The following is a 25,348-nucleotide window of genomic DNA, read 5'->3' on the forward strand; positions in this document are numbered from 1 at the left end:
CATTTGTTTGGAACAAGTTTATGCTTTTTAAACACTAAAGTAACCAAATTGAGACAGGGAGGGAAAACAACATAAACCCTGGGAAATCTGGTTTTAAATACTACCACTTCCTGCTAGGTGACTTGTGCCTAAAATGCAAATACTACATCTGCCCAGCTGTTGAGGTTAGAGACCATTATGATGTAAAAATACATACAAATAATACCTCTTTTAAATTATCATTCATAAATGAGCCCTACCCTAGAACTGATTTTCAGGCAGAACTTAAGAGTCTTCACAAGCCCAAAAGAAGACCAGTCTCAGATATGCCCAAAACGTGGACTCTGAAAATTTAGGAGGTATTTTATATTTTCTTATTCTATTTTCTTAAAAAAATCATAAATCTAAAATCACTGTATTTTCTCTAGTCATATAAATTTCTACTACTGAAAAGAGTAAGTGAAAATAACCCTATACTAAAAGGAGAAAAAAAACAGAAATGTCTACCTAGTAAGTAAGCCAGGGAGAAATTTAGGCAATGTACAACAAAAACGTCATTCAAGTGTATTTAGAACATATAAAATAAGATATACTTGCAATATAAAGGTGAGTCAATTACTATGTGTACCTTTGAGTAAAAAAGAAAAAATTAATGGCCTTCCTAAATTGAGACATTTCAGACCCAAGAATACTGTGTATGTTAAATCTAGCTCAATAAGTTTAACCCTAAATGAACTCTATTGAGACAGTGCCTAAGTCAGAAATATGTTAAATGAATACATTAATCTCACTAGTTTATATTTGAATAATATTGCATTTTTTCAAAATGTTTCAATATATTAACAGTTAAATCAAAAAGCATTGAATGAGGGCTCGCCCTGTGCCAAGCCAGTGTATGACCTTCTGACGGCACCAAAAAGCAAAACATAAAATTCCTTTCCTAGAAGATCCTATAATATTTAAGAAAAAAATCAGAACTTTTAAGTCTCTGTAATAAAGAACTTTAAGGCCCACAAAAATATAATAAAAATATTTTGTATATATTCACTTACTTATATGTATCTTTAAACCAAATTGACTGAAAATGTCTTATGTGTCAGACATTGTACCAGACCCTGGATATATAAAATGATGGAAGAAGGTCTCTGCCATTGATGAGTTTTGAACAGAGAGGGAAACAGACATCTAAACAAATATGAAAAGCAATTTAATAAGTAAGTCCAAATCTTTATTCTATTCACTTTGAGGCCTTGATATAAATTTCCTCACCTGTAAAACAGGGACAAAAATATCTGCTTCAAAAAGAATTTATAAGAAAAGGTGACACACAGCAAAGAACCTGGCCACATACAGGGCAGGAGGTCAGCAACAGGCATCTCTTACTGTAATACAAGGTAAGAGCCACAAAACACAGAGAAAAAACTTTTGGGTTTGGGATGGTGTCTGAGACACTTCCAGAGACACAGTTTCTCTGGCAGATAAAGAGAGCACCCCAAGTCCCAAGTGTAAGAAAAGGCAGGTAAAAGTTATTCATTTATCCAACAAATGTTAGGGATACAAATGCTAGGAATACAGTGATAGAAGAGACAATTTCATCCTTAAAAGAGCTTAGTTTAGTACAGGGATCCTTAATTTATAATCTGTAAACCAACAGAAATTATACACAGGGTTTTAAAAATGTGCTTTTACATTTTTCTGAAGAAATGGCCCACAGTTTTTCAAAAGATTTTTTAAAAAAAGAGTCTATGCTCCCCCCATTACAGGTTTAAGTACTAAAGTACTTCAGTGGATAAAATAAACATCCCATCTGTTCTCTTTGCATAGCCCTTCTTACTTTCCAAATCTACCTCCTCTTCCTCTTCGAGGTAAAAGACATAAAGTTTGCAATGTAGAATTGATTTGGCATGTATCTGAATTTGAACTAACCTTAGAAGTTATTACACTTCTTACCCTTCAAGAACCTACTTGGTCTCTTTACTATCTTATCATCTATGATGTTAAAAATCTAAATCAAAATCCTCTCAACATCCTATGTCTTCCAAAATCATTGTCTGCCATATTTATCCAATATCATCTGTCCCTTTAATCCCCCTTATACATTTATTTTTGCCTCTATTCATTTGCCTATTCTTCATACCAGCTAAAAATGCCTTCCTTCCCCTTTCCTCTCCATTTTCCAAATTTTTTTGTTTCTTAAAGGACTGATTCAATTCGCATTTCATGCTGCAAGCCTCCTGTAATGACTTCACCTTATTTTTATCTCTTTTTTTCTCAGTTCCTGTAATCTAAAACTCAGGATTTTAATTATATACATGCTCACAATGGTCAGAATGATTTCAGTATTAATCATATTTGACTCTTTCAATTCAAATGGGGTATATGCTCTTTTCAAAAAAGAACCATGTAGCTTTATCACACAGCAAAATATTCAGTGTTATCTGTCCATTGTCTATGTTTCTAATTAGTCTTATCAGGCCAATCTATTTATCCTCCTTCCCACCTTGCTATATATCTGTCAAATTTAGGTTCTATCAGCTTATCTTGGTAGCATAAACTGACTGTGTTTAACAGAAGGATGGCCCTGGGAAGAGACAAAGGTAAAAGATCCCTCAGGTAATTAGAGTCTCAATGGTCGTTAAATAAGACAACAATAAAATGGATAAGAATTTTGGTAAAACAGAAGAAATTTATAGAAAGTGAATTCTATGTTTTCAGTTACTATTATAAAACAGAATTGTGCTCTACTAGGAAAAACATTCTTGTGAGGAAGAAGACAGGAGGATGTCCCCCAAGCCATGCCAAGCCTTGCAATTTACCTTTATTTCTGTGTTCTCTTAACACTTTTGGTACTAGCAACAGTACCAAAGTCAACATCTCAATTACCTGAAACCATTTTGGATAGCCAAGTTTACAAAGTAATTCAGAGATTATTTAATGCATTAATTATTTTAACTACTTTGGGTGAAAACTTAAGTAGAAATACAATATTAAACAGAATTTAACCTTTTCTTGAGGACTCAGTGATGAGTTGATTATGAAATCAAAATGTTCTAAGCTAGAAAGCAGACCTGAAATGTATAAGAATATCTGCTTTTACATGAAATGACCTCTTTCTGGTTTTTATCTTGCTTCTTCCCTTATGTCACTTCTTCCTTTGCTGTAAACTACTTCTTTTGACTGGCTTAGGCAATACCTGCTTCTATTTTTATCTCCCCTATACCTCTCCTCTTTTAATGTTCTGAAGCATAAATGTTTGGAAATCAGATCATCAATCCTGTATGAAATATCAAAGTAAAAGTAAACAGACTCTGAGAGAGGATCAATTGGCTATTTTATGTACATAGTTTTTAAAAGTGCATGGGTTTGTTTATTTTGGCTAGCTACGGGCCTTTTAAATTTAATTCCAGATTCCCACTAGGTCAGTGGGAAAGCTGCCAGAGAGTTTAATTCCAGGGCAGTAAACTATTGTTACACCTTGCTACAATATTTTATGGATTTTCTTTTGTTTTTGAATCTCTACAAACTGCTTAGAAAATGCCTATAATAGTCTCAGATTCTAAATCTGAAGCATCTAAGATCGAATTTAGTTATATTTTTACAAGTTATTTCTATTTTCAGAGTTTGGCTATAACAATGACCATGTGCTTGCTGACGGATGTTGCTTATATGGATTATATCAGACTTGAACATTACTTAAGTTTCCATCTTTAGGTTATATAAAAAATGGGTTAGTACAGCAAATTAACACTCTTAATGATTGTTATTAGTTCTAAATTCTACATTGAGAATATACCTAAAACAATATGCCTGTATCAGATCCAAAATTCACTTTAAGAAATCTTTTAACTAAGTTCATTGTCATATCTATGCTCTTAATATGTATTTTAATGTTAACCGATGTACTCATGTACATGTGGTAATACAAATCTGATATGAAGTCACGTTAGATTTAATTAGGCCTAGGTCACAAAAAAGGTCAGCAATGTCTTTAAAAATATGGTTAAACATACATCAATATGATATCTAGGACTCTTCTTTTGACTTCTCTCAAAAGTATATTCTATATTGACTTTTCCAAGAGAGAAACAGGTAAATAATAAAATATATGTTAGTGATTCACTGCCAATAATTAACCTGAAAAAAATCTTTTATTTTTAAAACTATTTCAGAGGCAATGTAGAAATTTAGTGCTCTAACCAAGTGCATTCAAAAGTAATTTTTATATTGCTCTAGCTGCATACGTGTATATGTCCAAATGCTCTCACTTGAAACAAATTTGATTAACAACCTCTCTTTTTATCTTGTGCTAAGTACTCAATCACAAAAAGAAAGAACAAAAGTTAAAAGGAAAAGCAAAGCATTGGTCTTGCTTATCAGGACAATCTATGTGGGTAGGTATGGCTAAGAAATATCTAGGATCACTCAGAGAATATGTCTAAGGCCAAGAACATCTTGTTTTTTCCTTTAAAATGAAATATAAATATCTTATTAAAAAGCTAAGGCAAAAAAAAAATAAAAAAATAAAAAATAAAAAGCTAAGGCATCAATTCAAAAGACAGATTGGATATAATTTACTTAATGCCTTAACTTAGCAGTTCCGTTCTGCAATCTTATAATGGGAACACATTGCTTGTCTCCTTCCCTACCTGCTCATTACACTGGCTTTTATTATCTGGCCTGCTTGCCTCTTGTCTGTGAGGCCAGGTTCACTTGCTACTTTCACAGCAGGCTGCTTGTCAGACTCCTAATGTCCTTTATCCTTTAGACAACTACTTGACTAACCTAATCCTGAGTCGTGACTACTCCACACCTTTTAATTTTAGATATTTGATAATATATAAGTATTTCTTTAGGCTAATAAAATATATGTAAAGAGAGAGATACTAGTGAATAATTGAAGCCTCTAAAAAAGTAATAGTGATAATAAGCAAGCAAAAGTTCAACCCTAGCACTATCCTTCATAGATCAAATCATATTTTAAAAACAATTTCAGTAATTCTTATCTATCATGTGATCCTGTTCCTAAAATTGTCCTTATTTCTCTTTCCCAGAAGAAACATGCAGAGAAGAAATGATTCAAAAACTCATTAATTTTATTTAAAATAGCCACCCTTTTCAAGATAACTTTGTATTCTTCTCACCAAACGTCTCCCCAAATTAATCATAAGAACATCTTCTTAATACTCTAAAGCATAACATTCTGGTTTGCAAGAAATATTTTCATTGATATAAATAAAAATACTTACTTAGGCTACTTAGTTGTCTAATTATATTTGCCAAGGAAATATTGGTTACACATTCTAGTTCATTCTTAATGCCTCTAGGCAGTGCTGTGTGGCACAAGTGCCTAGGATCAATGTTTCTTTTCACTAATGGCATCTTGAGATCAACCTCTGTGCCAGTTCACCTGTAGGAAATCAAACAATAAATTAACATCATTCAACTGTACCCAGAATAGAGTAAGACCTCATCTTTCACATTTAACAATAAAATATTTGCTAGTATAAAGACAATGAAAATGGAGTTACTGACTAAATGAATCAAAACTTACTTATTAGCCACCTTTCATCTTCAATTATTAGAATGTTAACTTATATAAAAATTGGAAAAAAATTTTTTTGAAAAAAAAACTTTCAAAGTCAGTTGCTTCATAATGAATTCATAAATCACAATTATTCTCCTAAAACCACAGTTTTTACTTACTACAACTAGGTTTTTGTTTTTGTTTTAGAGAAACGGTGTGAAAGGTCTTCTCTAAGGAAGCACATAAGAGAATTAAAGAAGCTGGAAGAGCAGTATCAAATTTCTACTTCCACGTAAAATATATCAGGTGTTCAATGGCTCAGAGATCAAATAGTACAAATAGCCCTACATCTTTAATCTCATCAACATGGGCCCTATCTTTAATTGATCAAACAGTTCAACCTTCTTCCAATTACAGGCAGTCCTTACTTCCCAGGGCACAGATTTCAGCTATCATAGATTTAGTTCAATAACACCAGTCTCCAAAAACATGGTTGCAATTTCACTTACCATACTATATTAACTTCAACTGCATAAATACAAACTTCCTTGCTAGCATGTCAGTCTACAAAGTTCTATGCTAATAAGAGATGTATATCATAATCAGTGACTGATCACTTCCTTCCAAAGTTAGTTGGTGACTGGTCATTCAATTCACCTGTCTACCTTCTTGCCTCCTAAACCTACCTGAAATTTCACAAAACAAATAACTAAAAGGCGGCATTGGCTGACAAAGGTGAAAGTACAGCAAAGAAATGAAAAATGATAAAGCTGGAAGTGAAAGTGAATTCAAATGTAAATGGAGTAATAGAAGAAATAGCCAATTGTGGAAATGTTGCATTATCACTGCTTGAGAGATCTTAGATCCATAGTCGAAAGAATTAAGTGAAGGTAAACTTAATGACATAAATGAGGAAAGTGGTTGTGACAAAAAGGAAGATGTCCCTGAGAAAGTGATGCCAGCAAAAACTTCACATTAAAGAAACTCTTGCAGATATTTCCTGACATTGAAAATGCAAAAATAAAATGTTGGCAGCTGATCCAAATGGACAATTTGCCAAGGCACAGAAAAGATGCTCACTCTGGCTAGATCTACTATTCTAATTTATACAAGGAGATGGCAAAGCACTGTTCAAGCTACTCTTGATAAGTTTTTTACAAAGAAATAAAACATTTTAATTCTAATTGTTTTTAATGTTTTATAATACATGGTATTAAATGTATTTTTATATAGTTTTACTATTTTTTTCATTTCCTTATATACATTCATAACCAACATAAAAGTTTTAATATCTTGACAAAATTTTTTAAAGATCATAGAACAATTGTAATTTTTCCCAATGATTAAAATCATTATGTAGGTTTTAGTTTGTATGACCATTTTTTTGGTCCCACACTACCATGAAAAGTGAGGACTACCTCTACTCAACCAATGCCAAATAATGGTTATGAAGGAAGTTGTTTCAAAACATTACCCTAATCTCAAAAAGGATGGACAAATTTTGTTGTGATTAAAATAGTGCCAAAGTGTTTGGTAGAGAAAAGTTCCCTTCCTCATCCTTTTACTTCAATATTAGATTCTTTTTTGTACCTTTCTGTCTTACTCCTTGGCGATTTTAATGGTCACTTATCTAACTCAACTATCGAAATCTTGGTGGCAAAAGTAAAATAAAGCCTAACAACTTTGTTTCCTACATCCTGAGAAAACAGCCTAATTCCTGTTTTAGAGAGTTTACAACACTATTTTTAATGTAGGAACCTTTGTCATATTGGGAAAGAGTAAAAAAAAAAAAAAAAAAAAAAAAAATCCTAAATGCTAAAAGGTATAATTTAGCTAGCAAGCAAAACTAAAATCAAATTCACTTGAGGTTTTTTTAAATACTGCATATGATACATTTTTCTCTTTGAAAACAATAAAAAAATACTACATAGAATTGAACCAATAACATAAATTTTAACATCTTTTAATCCATCATTGACTAACTTGCCTATTTAAGGGTGAAAATCTTTTTTTTTTTTAAGATTTTATTTATTTATTCATGATAGTCACACACAGAGAGAGAGAGGCAGAGACACAGGCAGAAGGAGAAGCAGGCTCCATGCACCGGGAGCCCGATGTGGGATTCGATCCCGGGTCTCCAGGATCACGCCCTGGGCCAAAGGCAGGCACCAAACCGCTGCGCCACCCAGGGATCCCGAAAATCTTTTATTTAATAAAAAAGCTAAAGTATATTGTGCTAAAACAAAATAATTCTAAAAATTGTTAATCTGTTTTCTTAGGTCATAACTAAACATCATAGCAAACAAAAATTTCCCAACTATTACATAATCCATGGGATTATAAAAGTAATTGTTTGGGATACCTGGGTGGCTCAGCGGTTGAGTGTCTGCCTTTGGCTCAGGGCGTGATCCCAGAGTTCTGGGATCGAGTCCCACATCACGTTTCCTGCATGGAGCCTGCTTCTGCCTATGTCTCCACCTCTCTCCCTCTCTCTCTCTCCCTCTGTGTCTCTCATGAATAAACAAATAAAATCTTTTTAAAAAAGGGGGAAAAAAGTAATTGTTTGCTAAAACCATTCCTACACTTCTTCATTTATTTTCCTGGGTTCCTAGCAATTAAACTGCCAATTATTGATGGAAACATCAAGAGATTGAGAGAATGAAAACGAAAGTCTACATCCTCTAAAGATTTTTAAATTATTTAAGATAAAATAATTCAGCCAAAATTTCAATAAATCTGTTCTTAATTCAAAGAACATTTTATGGGTTTAATTTTAAATCCTGATATGAATATTAAAATTAAAATATAAAATTAGCTCCAATACTGCTAAAGGGATCATATTTTTGTTGTTGTTGTCTTTTTTTTTTTTTTTTAAAAGATTCCATTCAGCTATTTATTTGAGAAAGAGAGAATGTGTGAGCAGGGGAGGGGAGCAGAGAATGCGCGCAGGGGGAAGAGCAGAGGGAAAGGGGAGGAGCAGGGGGAGGAGCACTGAGGGCAGAGCCCAGTGTGGGGCTCAATCTCAGAACCCTGAGATCATGACCTGAGCCAAAATCAAGTCAGATCTTAACCACCTGAGACAGCCAAGCATGCCAGGAATCATGTTTATTAAACTAGCCTATTAAAAACCCTCTTACAGAAGAATAAGGAAAATGAAACTAAAATCTGAGCATAGCAAGATGTTTGACAATTCTTTGTTAAAATTCTATTTTGGTGACTATTATTAATATCAATATGTTCTCTAAGTTATTTTAAGAATGCTTCTGTTGACCCAAATTGAGACTATATATCTGTCTAAAAGTATAAAGCAATGATGTAAGGTATTAAAAATAACCCAAGATCAGGTATCACAGTGATCTCAGAGCACTGGAAATCAGAAAATTACATTATCTGAATTCTCATTTTCAGAACTCAAAAATGGTTTGCAAACTTTAAGATGTTTAAAGGATTCCTCCAATTATCAACTGCAAGAAAAATAAGAAGAGTTGCTTTAAAAAAAAAAAAAACCTCCATAAGATAATTATAGTTAATAATTGCCTTTGGATTATATAAAGAACGTAAGAATTAAGAGTATTCTATTATGTCACTGATGACAAGTGATTAATTCCTTATCCTGATACATCAATGAAACAACTAATCTATGATCATTTAAGGGTGTTTCTGTATTTATAAAATAACAATATTAAATAAGGAAAATTTTATGTTAAATTATAGAAATACAATTTTCAATTTTCCTAACACTATTTAAACTAAAGGATTATACTGGAATACCTAAGAGAATGGGTTAGAATAAAATAACTATTCTAATTAAAAAAAAATCAGTATTTTGAATACTTTAAGAATTTTTAAGAAAGCCAGTGATTTTTAAGAAACATCCTACTTCTTAAGATTAGAAGCTACTTAATTATGTATAACCTAAGTAATTTGAGCACAGGAATGTTTAAATGGAGATATGTTCTTCATGGAAATAGTTTTCCCAATAAGCTTCTATGCAAGTGACAAAATGCTTTATAATTCTGACACAAGGGACTAAAATAATAAAAAGCATTTTTGAAATAAGAATGAACAAAATAAGAGCTCACATTAACAAATATATCAAATCTAATTAAAATATTTCAATTATGTAAAACCATAGGTCTTTAAATAAAGTGCTATAATTTAAAATATATAAAAAAGGATGTTTAAATATATCAAGAACAGAATTTTTATAACTTACCTTCTCCCCAAATCTATAATGTATATATCCCAAACTGTTCTCATATTATAAGTAAACTGAAATAGAAAGTAATTGAACTTACTGGTGAAACAATATAAATTTATATAAAACAACAGTGGAAATATATAAAAATAGCAATTCTCCTTTTTGTTATAAGGTAAACTTCAAAATTACTCATCAATCATAAATCTCTAAAATTCTACAAACAAAGATATGGCAATTCCAAATTAGACACTCCTAGGATTAAAGAACTACCAGTCATGCTAAACATCTCTCTTTATTTGATTGCTTTGAGATGTTCCGGCCTTATTAAAGAATTTGCCCTAAAAACAGTGCTACCTTATACCAAAAATAAATAGGTAGATAATTATATCTTTTATCTCGAGTCACAATAACAAAGTATTAAATTTTGATAGGCTAAGCTGAAAAGAAATGAAGAAATAAGCATGGCAAAAATACATATCTACATTATGAAAAATTCAATTTCTCCAATGTTTAACTGTAAAACATTTTCATGTGTATTAAAACTCAAAATGGATGGTGACCGCTGACAAGGGCAACAGTCACACTATTCTATGGAACTGTACATTCATTATGGGGCCAATTACTTTCTTTCTCTTTTTTTTGAAATTTGCCACTCAAAAGAGCACTTAAAAGACCTCCTTAAGTATCTTAACAGTGAAGTGACATATAGTACAGGAAAAACTGTGTTTGTACATTAAAAATTTAATAACATTGCTTTTTGAAAGAAAAAATATTTCAGGTCCCTGATACTTATTTTGAATATAATGTTACTTAGTAGTATACATATATAAAATCAGATGTAAAATCCTTATGCTTATAACTCCTTATACAACTATAAAACCAGAATTAAATTTTTTTTATTTATTTATGTATTTTTTAAGGATGAGAGAGAGAGAACATGAGTCGGGGGACAGAAGAGGGAGAGAGAATCCTCAAGCTGACTCCCTGATGAGCTTGGAGACAACTGTAGGGCTCAATCCCAGGACCCTGAGACCCTGACCTGAGATGAAATCCTGACCTGGCCATTCAACTGCCTGAAGCACCCAGGCACCCCGAAAGCCAAAATAGAAAAGTCCATAAAATTCCAAATAGCAGTAATAGATATGACAAAAATCACTTTGCTTTAACTCAATCATTGCTGGCTATATAAATCCTGTACTGACTGCTCCAAAATCCGCTTTATTTTATTCATGACTATCCTGCTACATAAAGTCTTTCCTTTATTTGAACTACTGTGAAATTTTATTTGTTACCAGACACCCTTAGGCTTTACTATGTTCAAATACAACATTTAGGTACAAATATGTCCCTGTAATACCATTAGACTGAAACAATTAAAGTTGTACCAGTTGGCACCAAAGTTATGCTAAACACAATCATAAACAGAGATACTAAAATTATTTCCCAGGACTCATTATAAGGTAGACATTTAAATGATTCAAAATATGCTTTTACTAAGTCCTTTTAAAGTAAAGAATTTTTTAAATAAAACAAATGAATAAACAAACAAAAAGCAGATTCAGACCAAGATTGCCCAAGGGAAGAGGAATGGAGAGTAAAATGGGTAAAAGGGAGTGGGAGATACAAACTTTTAATTATGGAATGAATAAGTCATGGAAATAAAAGGTACAGCATTGGGAATATAGTCAATAATACTGTAATAGCGTTGCATAGTGACAGATGGTAACTACACTTTGTGGTAAGGTTAGCACAATGTATTGAGATACTGAATCACTATGTTGTACACCTGAAACTAACATAACTCTCTGTCAACTATACTCAAAACAGTTTTAAAAATTCACATAAGAAAACTCACAAACATTCAAAAATACGTCCAGGCTGAGACCCATTCTAGGCCAAGCTGAAGACCTCATTCAAAGAGGTGCAATGAGTTGTTCAAGAGGCAGGGTTAGGAACAGAACCTATTTGTATACATGGATGTTGTATCAAACTCTATTGCTTCTTTCACTTTAAGCTGAATTTATACAATGTGCACTTTCAAAAACCATTCAGGGACTGAGCAAAATTTCATGTAAGAGGAGAAACAAAATGATTCTTTCACAAACTGAAACAGATGAACACATATTTTTAAGTAGAAAGTACATCACTTATATATATCTTAGATGATAACAAGCCCACCAATGGACTCCTTCTGTACCTGACATGCCAAAATATGGGAAATTTTAACCCCTTCCCACTATCTTTCTTTCATGTTCTTTCTTCGTTTATCTCCACATACATATTTCCAAATATTGACTATCTCTTTCTGGATAGCCCCATGAATAAAACCTCAAAATAACAAGCCCCAAACTAAAGTCATTATTTTTCCCCAGCAAAAACCTAGCTCTTTATTTCTTTTATTAGTTAACAGCTCCATCAAAGTATAGCCTAGTTATTTTGACTCCTTTCAATCTTATCAAATCCAATCTGTATAAGAATATCTCTTCAATTCCTAGCAGATGATCTGCTGATATCAAACTGCTGACATTTTCCTTAAAATTTTTGAAAATCTTCCAGAATTTTTGTGTATATATTTATATTTCTACATACAAACACATAGGCTTTCAAATACCCTTATTATACTCTGTAAGGTATATCATAATTTATCTGACATTCTCCTAATTGTGGACATTTTGGTTACTTCCAAATTTTCATTATAATAAATCATACTTGATAAACTTACATTATATAAATATTTATATAAGTTCCTGGTTATTTTCTTAGAGTATGAAAAATTGAAGATCCTTTTTTTTAGATTATTTCTTTGACAGAGAGAGTGAGCGCAAGTAGGGAGAGCAGCAGGCAGAGGGAGGGAGAGGGAGAGAAGTAAGCTCCCCTCAGAGCAAGGAGTCAGATGCGGGACTCCATCCAAGGACCTTGGGAATAATGACCTGAGCTGAAGACAGACGCTTAACTGACTGAGACAGTCAGGTGCCCCAAAATTCAGGACTCTTAAATATTTATTTCCAAATTGCTTCCAATAAAATCATTCCATTTTCACTTTTACCACACATGAGAATACTTTAATACTTTCTCAGTTCTGTTATTTACGGTGTATGAGACAAAAATGAAAACACAACATGCCAAAACTTAAGGGATGCAGCAAAAGCAGTTCTAAGAGAGAGCCTGATAGTGATAAATGACTACATTAAGAAAAAAAGGAAGATTTCAAATAACCTTAATTTATATTCCAAGGAATTAAAGAAAGAACAAGTTATGCCCAAAGTTAGGAGAAGGAAGAAAATAATAAAGTTTAGAGCAGAAATAAATGAAATAGACAATAGAAAAAAAAAACAATGAAATTAGGAGCTGATTTTTGAAAAGATAAAGAAAACTGACAAACCTTTAGCTAGACTAACCATGAAAGAAAAGATGCAAATACACAAGAACATAACTGAAAGAGGAGACATCACAATTGATACCAGAAGTACAAAGGTTCACAGGCAGCTACTATGAACAATTATACAGCAACAAATTAGATAACCTAGGAAAAAATGGACAAATTCCTAGAAATATTACCTACAAATATTCCTATAAATTATCATGACATTATTATGAAGACACAGAAAATACAAACAAAACAATAACAAGTTAAGGATATCAAATCTGTAACCAAAAAGCCCAGAACCAGATGGTTTCACTGGTGATTTCTACCAAATATTTAAAGAAGATTTAAAGCCAGTCTTTCTCAAACTCTTCCCAAAATACTGAAGAGTAAAGAATATTCCCAAACTTATTTTATGAGGCCAGCATTCACCCTGACCAAATCCAGACAGAGACTACAAGAAAACTACAGGCTAAATCCTAATGAATACAGATGCAAAAATTCTCAGAAGACTCCAAACCACATTCAACAGCACTTTAAAAGGATCATACACTATTGATTAAATAGGATTTATCCTTGAGATGAATGGATGATTAAACATACGTAAATCAGTACATGTGATACACTACATCATAAAATGAAGGATAAACATCTCAATAACATCTCAATAGATGCAGAAAAACCATGTGACAAAATTCAACATGCTTCCACATCAAAAAATTAGATATAAAAGAAACATACCTCAACATAATAAAGGCTGTATGTGACAAGATCATAGTAATTGTAACACTCAACAGTGAAAAGCTAAAAGCTTTCCTCTAAGATCAGGAACAACACAAGGGTGCCCACTCTTACCACTTTTCTTCAACGTAGTACTAGAAGTCCTAGCCAAAGCAATTAGGCAAAAAACAAAGAAAAGAAAAAGTATCTAAATTGGAAAGGAAGAAGTAAAACTATATCTATATAAAGATGATTACTGTAACTAGAAAACCCTAAAGACTACTCAATGTTAGAACTAATAAATTCAGTAAAGTTGGAGAATACAAAATATACAAAAAAATCAGCTGTGTTTCTTTTTTTTTTTTTTTTTTTTCAGCTGTGTTTCCTTACAGAAACAACAAGCCATCTGAGAAAGAAATTAAGGGAACAACCCTATTTACAGCATCAAAAACAATAAAATTGTTAGGAATAAATTTAAGGAGGTGAAAGATCTGTACTATGAAAACCGTAAGACACTGGAAAAATTAAAGAAGACACAAATAAATGGAAACTACAGATTCAATGCAACCCGTATCAAAATTCTAATGGCATTTTCACAAAAATACAAAAAGCAACCCCAAATTTGTATGAAGCCACAACGACCCCAGCACAGCCAAAGCAATCTTGAGGAAGAACAAAGATGGAAACATCACACTTACTGATTTTAAATACGAGAAAGCTGTAATAATTAAAACAGTACTGTACTGGCATAGAAATAAACACACAGGTCAATGGAACAGAAGCGAGAGACAAGAAATAAACTAATGGATACATGGTCAGTTAATATTTGACAAGGGAGCCAAGAATCCTCAATAGGGAAAAAATAGTTCTTTCAATAAACTGTGCTGAGAAAATTGGATATTCACATGCAAAAGAATGAAAATGGACCCCTATTTTATACCACTCACAAAAATTAACTCAAAACCTATTAAAGATTTAAATGTAATAACCAAAGCCATAAAACTCTTACAAGAAAACAAAGTAAAAGAATTCCTTAACACTGGTCTTGGCAATGCTTTATGAATATAACATCATATCCACAAACAAAAAAAAGCAAAAACAAACAAGTGTGACTACATCAAACTAAGATGCTTCTGCACAGAAAAAGAAAAAAATCAACAAAATGAAGAGACAACCTATGGAATGGAAAAAAATATTTGCAAATCACTTATCTGATAAGGGGTTACTATCCAAAATATAGAAGGAATTTACACAACTCAATAGCAAAAGCCCCTAACAATCCAATTAAAAAACAGGCAGAGGAAAGAATAGACATTTTTCTATGGACAATGTACACATCGCCAACAGGTACATTAAAAGATGCTCAACATCACTAATCTTCAGCAAAATGCAGATCAAAACCATGCACACAACCTCATGCTTGTTTGAATGGCTATTATCAAAATACAAGAGATAAATACTAGTGAGGATGAGGAGAAAAGGGAAATCGTGTGCATTGTTGGTGAGATCATCAACTGGCAAAGTCACTATGAGAGCCAGTACGGAAGTTCCTCAAAAAAAAAAAAAAAAAAAAAAATTAAAAGTAGAATTACCATATGATCCAGCAATCTTACTTCTGGATATATACCCCCCAAAATGCAATCCCTATTTTGAAGAAATACCTACATCTCTATGTTAACTGCAGCATTATTCACAATAGTTAAGACATGGAAACAACCTAAGTGGTCATTGGGGGATGAATGGATAAAAAAGTAGTGGTAAATATATATACAACGTAATTTTATTCAGCCATAAAAAAAATGATATCTTGCCACTCACAACAACATAGATGAACTGAACTCTGAGGGCGTTAAGTAAAATAGTCAGAGAAAGACAAATACAGTATGGTCTCACTTATATGTGAAATCTAAAAAAGCTGAACTAAAAAAATTAAGGTGAGAAAACAAACAAACAAAAACAAACAAAAAACACTAAACCCACAGAAACCAGAGCACAATGGTTGCTAGGGGCTTGGGGGGGTGGGGGTGGGAGAAATGGGAAATATTTGTCAAAGGGTACAAACTTCCAGCTATAAGACAAATAAGTTTGGGAATGTAAAGGACAGCATGGTGACTATAGTTGATAATATTGTTATACACTTAAAAATTGCTAAGAGAGTAGATCTTAAAATGTGCCCACAACAAAAAAGGTAATTATGTGTGTGACTGTGGTAATCACTTCACAATATACGTGTATCAAGTTATCAAGTTGTTATATGTTAATCACATCTCAAGAAAGTGTGTGTGTGGGGGGGTTCCTGTTACACAGTTTAGTGCACAATAAATATTACTACTATTATAATTTCTCAGCAACATTGTTAAGAGAATTGACAGTACTCTGATTCATTTTTAAAAATATTTATTTATTAGAGAGAGAGTGAGTGAGTGTGGGGAGGGAGGGGCAAGGGAGAGGGAGAGAGAGAATCTCAAGCAGACTGCATTGAGCACAGGGCTCGATCTCACAACCCTGAGATCATGACTTGAATGGAAGCCAAGAATCAGAAGCTCAACTGACTAAGCCACCCAGGTGCCCCTGTTCGGCTCCTTTTAAAGTGGGGAAAAATGATACAAAAGCAAAATCAGAGAGTAAGAAGATACTGATCCACACCTTTCCCAAGTTTAATATATGTGGAATATATGAATATAGGTAGCACTTCCACACAAGAGGATACAGATGACACTAATTTTAGGGACTAGCTAGTTACCAGTTACCGCAGGGAGACTGAAGGTTTAAGTTTGGAAAAGAGAACAAAAATAATTATACACAGGGAAGTTTGCAAGTCACAGAAGCAGAAACTCTCTAGAAAACAGTGGAAGGATTTGAGGAAGATGAAGAAACGGGTCAAATGAGGAACTGTTCAAAGCAGTATCAAGATGCTAGTTCAGAAGATAACAGAAAACAAAGGCAGCCTGTACTTCTGCCAGCTGACTCAGAAACAGTGAGATGAAACATAATGGAATTATTTCTAAGTCTTTCGAAAAGAATATGAGCATTCTCTTTGGTTTATGCTATGGTCCTAAAGGTGTCAAGAGATGATGCAGAAGTAACTACCCTTTCCAACTTTACCACATACTGTCCTACAGCTAATTACTGGAATCAGAGGAATAAATATCTCACTCTAACTTCCAGTTCAGTGGTTTCCTTCATTATAACATACTGATATTTTCTCCTACATTTCATTCCTGGATTTGCAACTAATTACCTGGAATAAATAATCACTTGAATATAGTTTTATTTTTCTTTGCTTGCATTTACTGTTTGATACAAAAAAAGCTGATTTGCTATTTTCCTGCCCACTCACAGCCTCATGAGATCTTCACATAATTTTTTATCTTGGTATTTTCCTACACAGAAGAGTGTTTCAGCATTTTAAACCTGGGTATTTCAATGTGTACTTTGTCTTCCTGAACATTTTAAAAAATACAGGATAAAACTAGTACCAACATTAATTCTCAGTGTTAATAGTTTTTAATTCAGAAAACCCAGCTATTTTTAAGAATCTTATTATTAGAAGCCAAATAATTCATCTTCCATTTTGGTAGATGAGTAAATTTACCTGAAAAGTTAAGAAATTTATCTAAGTTATTAACAAAATTAACAGCAGAGCTATGATCAGATTTTAGGTTTCCAGATTTTAAATCTACTGTCATGCTCTTAATCTGTTACTATTTTTTTTTAAGATTTTATTTATTTATTCATGAGAGACACAGGGAGAAGGGCAGAGACTTAGGCAGAGGGAGAAGCAGGCTCCTTGTGAGGAGCTCTCTGCAGAACTTGATCCCAGGACCCTGGGGTCACGACCTGAGCAAAAGGCAGATGCTCAATCGCTGAGCCACCCAAGCATTTTTAAAATCCATTTTATATTCTTGAGAAATCAGTCTCCCAAATTTCACAATACCCTAAAAAATGTTCAGTGGTATTTTGAAGTTCCCTACTTCCCAGATGACTACCTCCCCTTCAACAAATACTTTTTATGTATGATGATCAAAATATAGGTGGTAAAAGAGATATAAAAGTAGCAAAATACCTTACCACCCAAAAGCTTACAAGATAATGAAGAAGCAAAGACATGTGCCAAAAACTTAAAAATAATGAAAGTGAACATATGGATAGCTAACGTTTAAAACTAGGATAAAACAAAACAAAACAAAACAAAAGAAAAAAACTAGGATAAAACAAATTACTAGGTATGCAGAGAGAACGAAATCAAAACAAGCTAGAGGTTAAGGAAGACAATACTGGTAACAGACCTGTGCTATCTAATACACTGCTAGCCTCATGCAGCTAAATTAAAATTAAATAATTTAAAAATCAGTTCTTTAGTCACACTAGCCACATTTCAAGTACTCAAAAGCCACATGTGGCTTGTGGTTGCCACATCTGACAACACAACTACAGAACATTACACCATTACTACAGAAAGTTCTAAGGGACAGCACTGATGCCCAAGATGAATAAAATGGCAAGAAGACATGTTAAATAGGCATACAGGAAGAAATATAAGAAAACTTGCTTAAAAGATACACAGAGGTAGAAAGGTAGAAATTAAAGATAAATGCAATCAAATTGAAGATTTTGAACTTTTTGATATTCAGCGAAGAACACACGATTCTTCTTAGGAAGTAAAAGATCACAAACATTTGATTTTAGACAATTTTAAGGAGATTTTACTGTTTCCTCCGGACTAAAAGTGAAAGGATGAGGCAGTAAACTGCTGGATCATTCATATATGTGGTATATATTCACATACGTACGTACAGTTTTAGTAAGTATCACTGAACGGTTTTCCAAAGTACTTGAACCAATTTATACCCCCACCAGCAATTTATAATTCCAGCTGTTTGAATCCTTGCTAACACTTGGTATTATACACTAATGATTTAAGATTTTTTATTTTAGAAAAGGAGACAACACGTGCACACATGGGCAAGTTGGGGGAGAAAATCTTCAAGCAGACTCCCTGTTGAGTATGGAGCCTGACACCTGGCTCAACCCCACAACCCAAGAGATCATAACTTGAGCCAAAACCAAGAATCAGATGCTCAACCAAATGAGACACCCAGGCACCCCTATACATTAATAATTTGATGACCCATGCAAGACTAATCACATTTTAAAGTTTCATTTAGTCTATCAAAAATTTTAATTTCTAATGTCTTTAGCCATTAAATAATTATAATAAAATATTAAATGTATTAATCTTGATTTCATCTTTTCTGGAAAGTAAATCGGTAGATAAAACCTCTTCCATGCTATAGAAACACTATAGATTCTGTAATGTAAAATTTCTGTAAACTTGAGAATTCTATAATTGGTCTAACAATAGGATTAACAAAATGCACAGCTACACTGAGTCATCTATTATATAAATTTAAGTAAAAAATAGAGACTTTATTATATTTCTAAACATAAAGTTACAATATTAATCACCACTTTGAGTCAAGAACTTGTGAAACTTACAAAATTATCTCTTTTCTATCATGTTCAATTCTTAGTTACATCCTCACTTTCTTGTTGTTTTCTTTCAGGACAGGTGAAAGAAAATACAAATATTATTAACATTTTAATTCATATATATATTTACTTCAAAGGAAAACGAAAAAAGGAAAGCTTCAAAACCAGAGTGTGTTGCCCTGTTAAGAATGTTGAATGTGCATTCAAAGAATTGAAAAGCAGGCATTTTTACCAAAGGACAATGTCACTAGGACATCTGGGATTGTAATTATAAAACAAAGTTGGGAAACGCAAAGGGGCTGGTGGAAGCCAGCAGGGAGAGGGGCCACTGGCAGGGACACAGAACAATGAGCAGGTACTTTAGGAATAAGGCTTTGGGAAGTGAAGGACTCTGGCCCCAGGTCTGGGGTGGATGTCTGGCCAACCATTTGGGCTCCAAAGGGGAAGCACACACTCGGCAGGATTCAAGAAGAGGGCATCGCTCGGCCTCCAAACAAGTCTCTAGCTCACACTCCCAATGGATATGCTTCCAACTTCCACAGCCTCCTCAGGATGATTTGCTTTCCGACGTGTAGTAACGGTACAGGAAACCTAAGACAATGGCGCCTATGATGGGCAAAATCAATACGACCAGAAACTTTTGCACGTGGCATCTCTCAGAGGGTCCTTGCTACCACTTTCAGGTTTAAGGTCATCCGGATGCACATCACCAATATAGTACAGCTTTAGCATTTCTCTGGCATCAGAGGAGTGGCCTACATCTTCAAAGCTTTCACTCGCATCTGCACCAGCTTGTTCCAACAGGACCTCTTTCTCCTCCAGGATGCTCTTTAAGGAAATCGGTGACATCATGGACTCGCCCATGGATCACCAGCTAGATCTCCTTCAGGGAGTCGCACTTCTCCACCTCCTCCAATGGCGGTCTCAACTCCTTACCCGTTCCCATCGACCCCTTGCCTGTTCCCATCGCTGCCGCTGGCTGCCTCCGTTGCCATGGGGCCAGGGATTCCGCTCTTTGCTGCCGTTCTCCGCATTTCTGAGGGTAACTTCCTCCGGGGGGGCCAACATTTTAATTCTATTCCCTGACATGGACATGGAAATGCTATGCTGAATCAAATCAGTGAGAATAATCAATCTACATTTTATTTTCAGGAGGAAATATATAGTTTACTGAGGCATGATATACTACATGTAATATAAGATGGCCCCCAAATTTCCTGCCCCTTGTGCTACTTCTATGATTATGCTACATTGCACGTTAAGAAAGATTTTAAAGATGTAATTAACTTAATATAGGGAGATTATATATGTAGGTTTAATCTAATCACATGAGCCCTTTAAAAGCAGAGTATTTTCCAGCTGATAGCAGAAGAGGAAATCAGAGATACAAAGCATAAGAAATTCACCATGCCATGGCTGGCTTGAAGATGGAGGGGGCCACTTGAAAAGGACCTGAGTGTGGCCTCTAGGAGCTAAGAGTAACCTCTGGCTGACAACCAAGAATAGAACAGGAACCCAAATTCTGTAACTGCAGAAAATGGATTTTGACAACTTGAATGAGCTTATAAGCTGATTTTTCCCCAGAGCCTCCAGAAAGGAATGTAGCTCAGTTGACACCTTGATTTTGGCCTTGTGAGACCTTAAAGAGAAAAACAGACACGCCCATCCAGATTTCTGACCTACAAAACTGTTAGATAATTAATAGTCTTAATCTGCTAAATTTGTGGCAATTCATTAACCAGCAACAGAAAACACACTGCAAATACTTAAAGTGTACAGTCTGGTCAGTTTTAAAACCGTTTTAACACAGTTTAACACTGTGAATCACAAGTCACCCCTTAAATTTTCTGTGTTCTTTTGTGATCCCTCCCTCCACCCATACCCACAAACAACCACTGCCTTGCCTTCTGTCACTACAGATTTGTTTGCTTGTTGTAGAACTCTACAAAAATGGAATCATAAAGTATTTTTTTACCTGTCTTTTTTTCTTTTGCCTGCCTTCTTTCTATTCAGCCTAACAATTTTGAGATTCATCAGTGTTGTTCCATGTATCAATAATTCATTTATTTTTTTGAATAGTATTTCATTGTATGGATACATCCTATTCATCTGTTGATGGACATTAGGATTATTTTCAGTTTAGAGTTATTACAAATAAAGTTACTATTTTGTACAAGTGGGAGTCTACAAACTGTTTGAATGATGATGAGTTGAGAGGCAGAGATTTAAGTCCCTTCTTTCTAAATTCTACTCCCCACCCCCAACATATTTTCAATGTTTTGATTCTGTTGCCTATATGCCTAAAATACAGTATCATACAGATTACACTTAATTACACAGATTACACTTACATTTTAATGCATTATTAGAAAGATGTCTGTGTTCCAGATTTCTCATTTACTATGATGAATGTTACTTTATGTTCAATGAACAGGCTATATAAGAGCAAGAACCATGGCACAGCCTTAACCTAACCACAATGGAAGGATGCATTTTAGCAAGAACCTAGCCCATATGTGAAGTCCTCAATTAATATTTTTGCACTCATAAGCAAATAAATAAAAGGGGTTCAAAATAAAACATGCAATGAGGGGGACTTGGTTACCTCCAACTGAACTTAATAAATCCAAAGTTTATTGTTAGGCAATTTTGAAAGAGTACAATTAAGTGATGAAATTCAGAATTCTGTCTGTCTCATGGACATCTCTGGTGATTATTGGGAACTTATGTCAGCATATTTAAGAAAACTAATTCAAAGTGTTTGAGCGAGTAAAAGTAATGTCAACATATCAAGAATGATTAGATATGAAGAAAAATATCTATTTTGGGGGACAGGTCCTAGACTATAGGGAGATAAATTCTACTTCACTTCCCCTATTCTTTCCATGATTATTCTTCTGTGTGAGTCCACTCTGACCTAATCATATTTTTGCTTTCCCACTGTACTGTATTCTTAAGACACGCAAGAACTAATAAACTAAGATATGCCAGGTAGACAGCATATTTCTTCTTCAAAAGTCATAAAAGACAGAAGTACAGAAAATACTCCCTAACTCTATGAAGCCAGCATTAATTACACTAAAACAAAAAGCAGAAAACAGCACTTCAAGAAAACTACAGACCAGTATCTCTCATGAACATAGCTGCAAAAATACTCAAGAAAATTAGCAAAGTGAATTCAACAATGTATAAAAAATTATACACCACAACCAAGAGGGATTCATTCCAGTTACAGAAGGCTGATTCAATATTAAAAATCAATTAATGTAACCCATCACCTCTATAGGCTAAAGAAGAAAAACCACAGGATTACATCAGTGGCTGCAGAGAAAATACTTGACAAAATCCAACATCCATTCATGATAAACTCAGCAAACTAAGAACAGAGGGTATCTTGCTCAACTTGACAAAGAACATCTACATAAAACCTAGAGCTCACATCACACCTAATGGTGAGAAACTAGAAGCTTTCCTGCCAAGATCAGGACAAAGGAAAAGATCTCCCCTCTGATCACACTATACTGAAAGTCTTAGCTAATGCAATTAAGAAAAGAAAAATTATACAACTTGAGAAGAAAGAAATAAAACTGTCTTTATTCAAGATGACATGACTGTCTATATAGAAAATACAGAAGAATCAACAAAAAACCTCCTGGAACTAGTAAGCAATTATAGCAAGGTTGCAGGATACAGGTTAATACATGAAACTCAAATTGTTTTTCTATGTACCAACAATAAGCAATTAAAATTTGAAATTAAAAGCATGCTGATATTAGCACCCCAAACCCCAAAATACTTAGGTACAAATCTAACAAAATACACACAAGATCTGTAGGAAGAAAACTACAAAATTCTGATTAAAAAAAAAAAAAACTAAATAAATGGAGAGAATTTCATATTCATGGATAGGAAGACTCAATACTGTTATTTGCCAGTTCTTCCCAATTTCATCTATAGATTCAATGCAATCCTAATCAAAATCTTAGCACATTGGACAGCCCGGGTGGCTTAGTGGTTCAGCGCCACCTTCAGCCCAGGGCCTGATCCTGGAGACCTGGGATCAAGTCCCACATCGGGCTCCTGCATGGAGCCTGCTTCTCCCTCTGCCTGTGTCTCTACCTCTCTCTCCTGTGTATCTCATGAATAAATAAATAAATAATCTTTAAAAAAAAAAACTTAGCACATTATTTAATGGCTACTGACAAACTGATTATAAAGTTTACACAGAAAGGCAACAGAACCAGAATAGCCAATGCAATACTGAAGGAGAACAAAGGTGGAGGACCGATATATCTGACTTCAAAATTTACCATAAAGCTACAGTAATCATGACAGTGTGGTATTGATGAAAGAACAAATAGATCAGTGGAACAAACAGAGAACCCAGAAATAGACTCACATAAATATATGATCTTTGACAAAGAAGCAGAACCAATACAATAGAGCAAAGATAGTCTTTTCACTAAATGGTGCTGGAACAACTGAACATTCACATGCAAAAAAAATAAATAAATAAAATAAAAGACTCTAGATATAGACCTTACACTCTTCACAAAAATTAACTCAAAATAGATCACAGACCTAAACGTAAAATGCAAAACCATAAAACTCCTGGAAGTTAACAGACAAAAATTTAGATGTCCATAAGTTTGGCAATAACTTTTTATATAGAACACCAGATTCATTAAGAAATAAGCTAGACTTTACAAAAATTAAAAACTGCTCTGTGAAAGATACTGTCAAGAGAATGAGAAGACAAGCCACAGACTGGGAGAAAATATTCACAAAAGACTGAAAAAGGACTGTTACCCGAAATATACAGAGAAGTCTTAAAATTCAACAGTAAGAAAAGTAACAATCTAGCTAAAAACTGGGCAAAAGACCTAAACAGTTTGCCAAAAAAAGATACGCAGATGGCAAATAAACATGTATAAAGATGCAAAACCTCCTAAGTCATTAGAGAACTACAAGTTAAAATGAGATACTACTCCATACCTATTAGAATGGCCAAAATCTGAAACAATGTCAAAATCCAAATGCTGACGAGACTGTGGAACAACAGGAAATCTCATTGTTGGGGAGGATGCACACTGGTACAGCCACTTTGGGTGACAGTCTGGCAGTTTCTCACAACACTAAACAAGCCCTTACCATATAATCTAGCATCACAGCCAATGAGTTGAAACCTTATGTCCACCCAAAAACCTGCACGTAAATGTTTATAGCAGCTTTATTCATAATTGCAAAACTTGGGAGCAACTAAGATGTCCTTCAGCAGGTGAGTGGGTTAACAGGGTATGGTATATCTAAACAATGAAATATTAGTGCTAAAAAGAAATGAGCTAACAAGCCAGGAAGATATGGAAGAATACTAAATGAATATTACTAAGAGAAAGAAGCCAATCTGAAAAGGCTACATACTGTACAATTCTAACTATATGATGTTCTGAAAAAGGAAAAACTATGGAGATGGTAAAAAAAAAAAATCAGTGGTTGTCAGGGCTTAGGGAAGAGGGAAAAGATGAATAGAGCACAGAGGATTGTTAGGGCATTCCGTAGGATACTGAAGTGGTGGATACATGCTATCATGCATTTGTCAAAATCTACAGAAATATAACACCAAGAGTGAACCTTAAAGTAAATTATGGACTTTGAGTGATAGTGTAGGTTCACTGATTGTAACAAATGTACCACTATGGTGCAGATGTTGAGATGTTGAGATGTTGGTAGTGGGAGAGGTTGTACATGTGTGTCCTGAAGGTGAGTGTGGGAACTCTCTATACCTTGTCCTCAATTTTGCTATAAACCTAAAACAGCTCTAAAAAATAAAGTCTATTTAAGTCATAAAAAATTTGAATGTGCGTAATGCCAAGAACTGTTAAAAAAAGAACTTTCAAAATGGCCAAAATGGTAAATTTTGTTATGTATACTTTACCATCATTTTCAAAAAGTCTTAAGAGGGTTAGCAATATTAGGAACCAAGAAGATATTTTATTTAGATGTCTCATTTCCACCTCTTCTTATTCAGTTTTACCCAGTCTTAGCCCATCTGAGCTGCTGTAATACA

At 33.9% G+C, this 25,348-nt stretch overlaps 1 protein-coding gene and 1 long non-coding RNA gene across 7 annotated transcripts in view; one reads left to right on the forward strand and one right to left on the reverse strand.

Annotated features, from left to right (window-relative positions):
* WASF1 (WASP family member 1) overlaps nt 1–25,348 on the reverse strand; it is a 64,131-nt gene that overhangs the window by 13,723 nt on the left and 25,060 nt on the right. For all 4 annotated transcript variants that reach the window (XM_025444938.3, XM_025444940.3, XM_025444935.3 and 1 more), the window contains exon 2: nt 5,226–5,386. In XM_025444938.3, coding sequence (XP_025300723.1) covers nt 5,226–5,358 — 133 coding nt within the window. In that variant the 5' untranslated portion in view covers nt 5,359–5,386. The remainder of the gene's footprint in view (nt 1–5,225; nt 5,387–25,348) is intronic.
* On the forward strand, nt 230–10,991 carry LOC112658707 (uncharacterized). Of its 3 annotated transcripts, XR_007401359.1 has the most exons (4): nt 230–338; nt 1,080–1,193; nt 5,711–5,809; nt 10,625–10,991. It is a non-coding gene; the product is annotated as an uncharacterized LOC112658707 (long non-coding RNA). The 3 variants fall into 3 exon arrangements; XR_003135907.3 differs by lacking the exon at nt 5,711–5,809 and having other exon boundaries at nt 10,625–10,972; XR_003135908.3 differs by lacking the exon at nt 10,625–10,991 and having other exon boundaries at nt 5,711–6,684.

The sequence above is a fragment of the Canis lupus genome, chromosome 12 (assembly GCF_003254725.2).
Source record: "Canis lupus dingo isolate Sandy chromosome 12, ASM325472v2, whole genome shotgun sequence".
Lineage (NCBI taxonomy): Eukaryota > Metazoa > Chordata > Mammalia > Carnivora > Canidae > Canis > Canis lupus.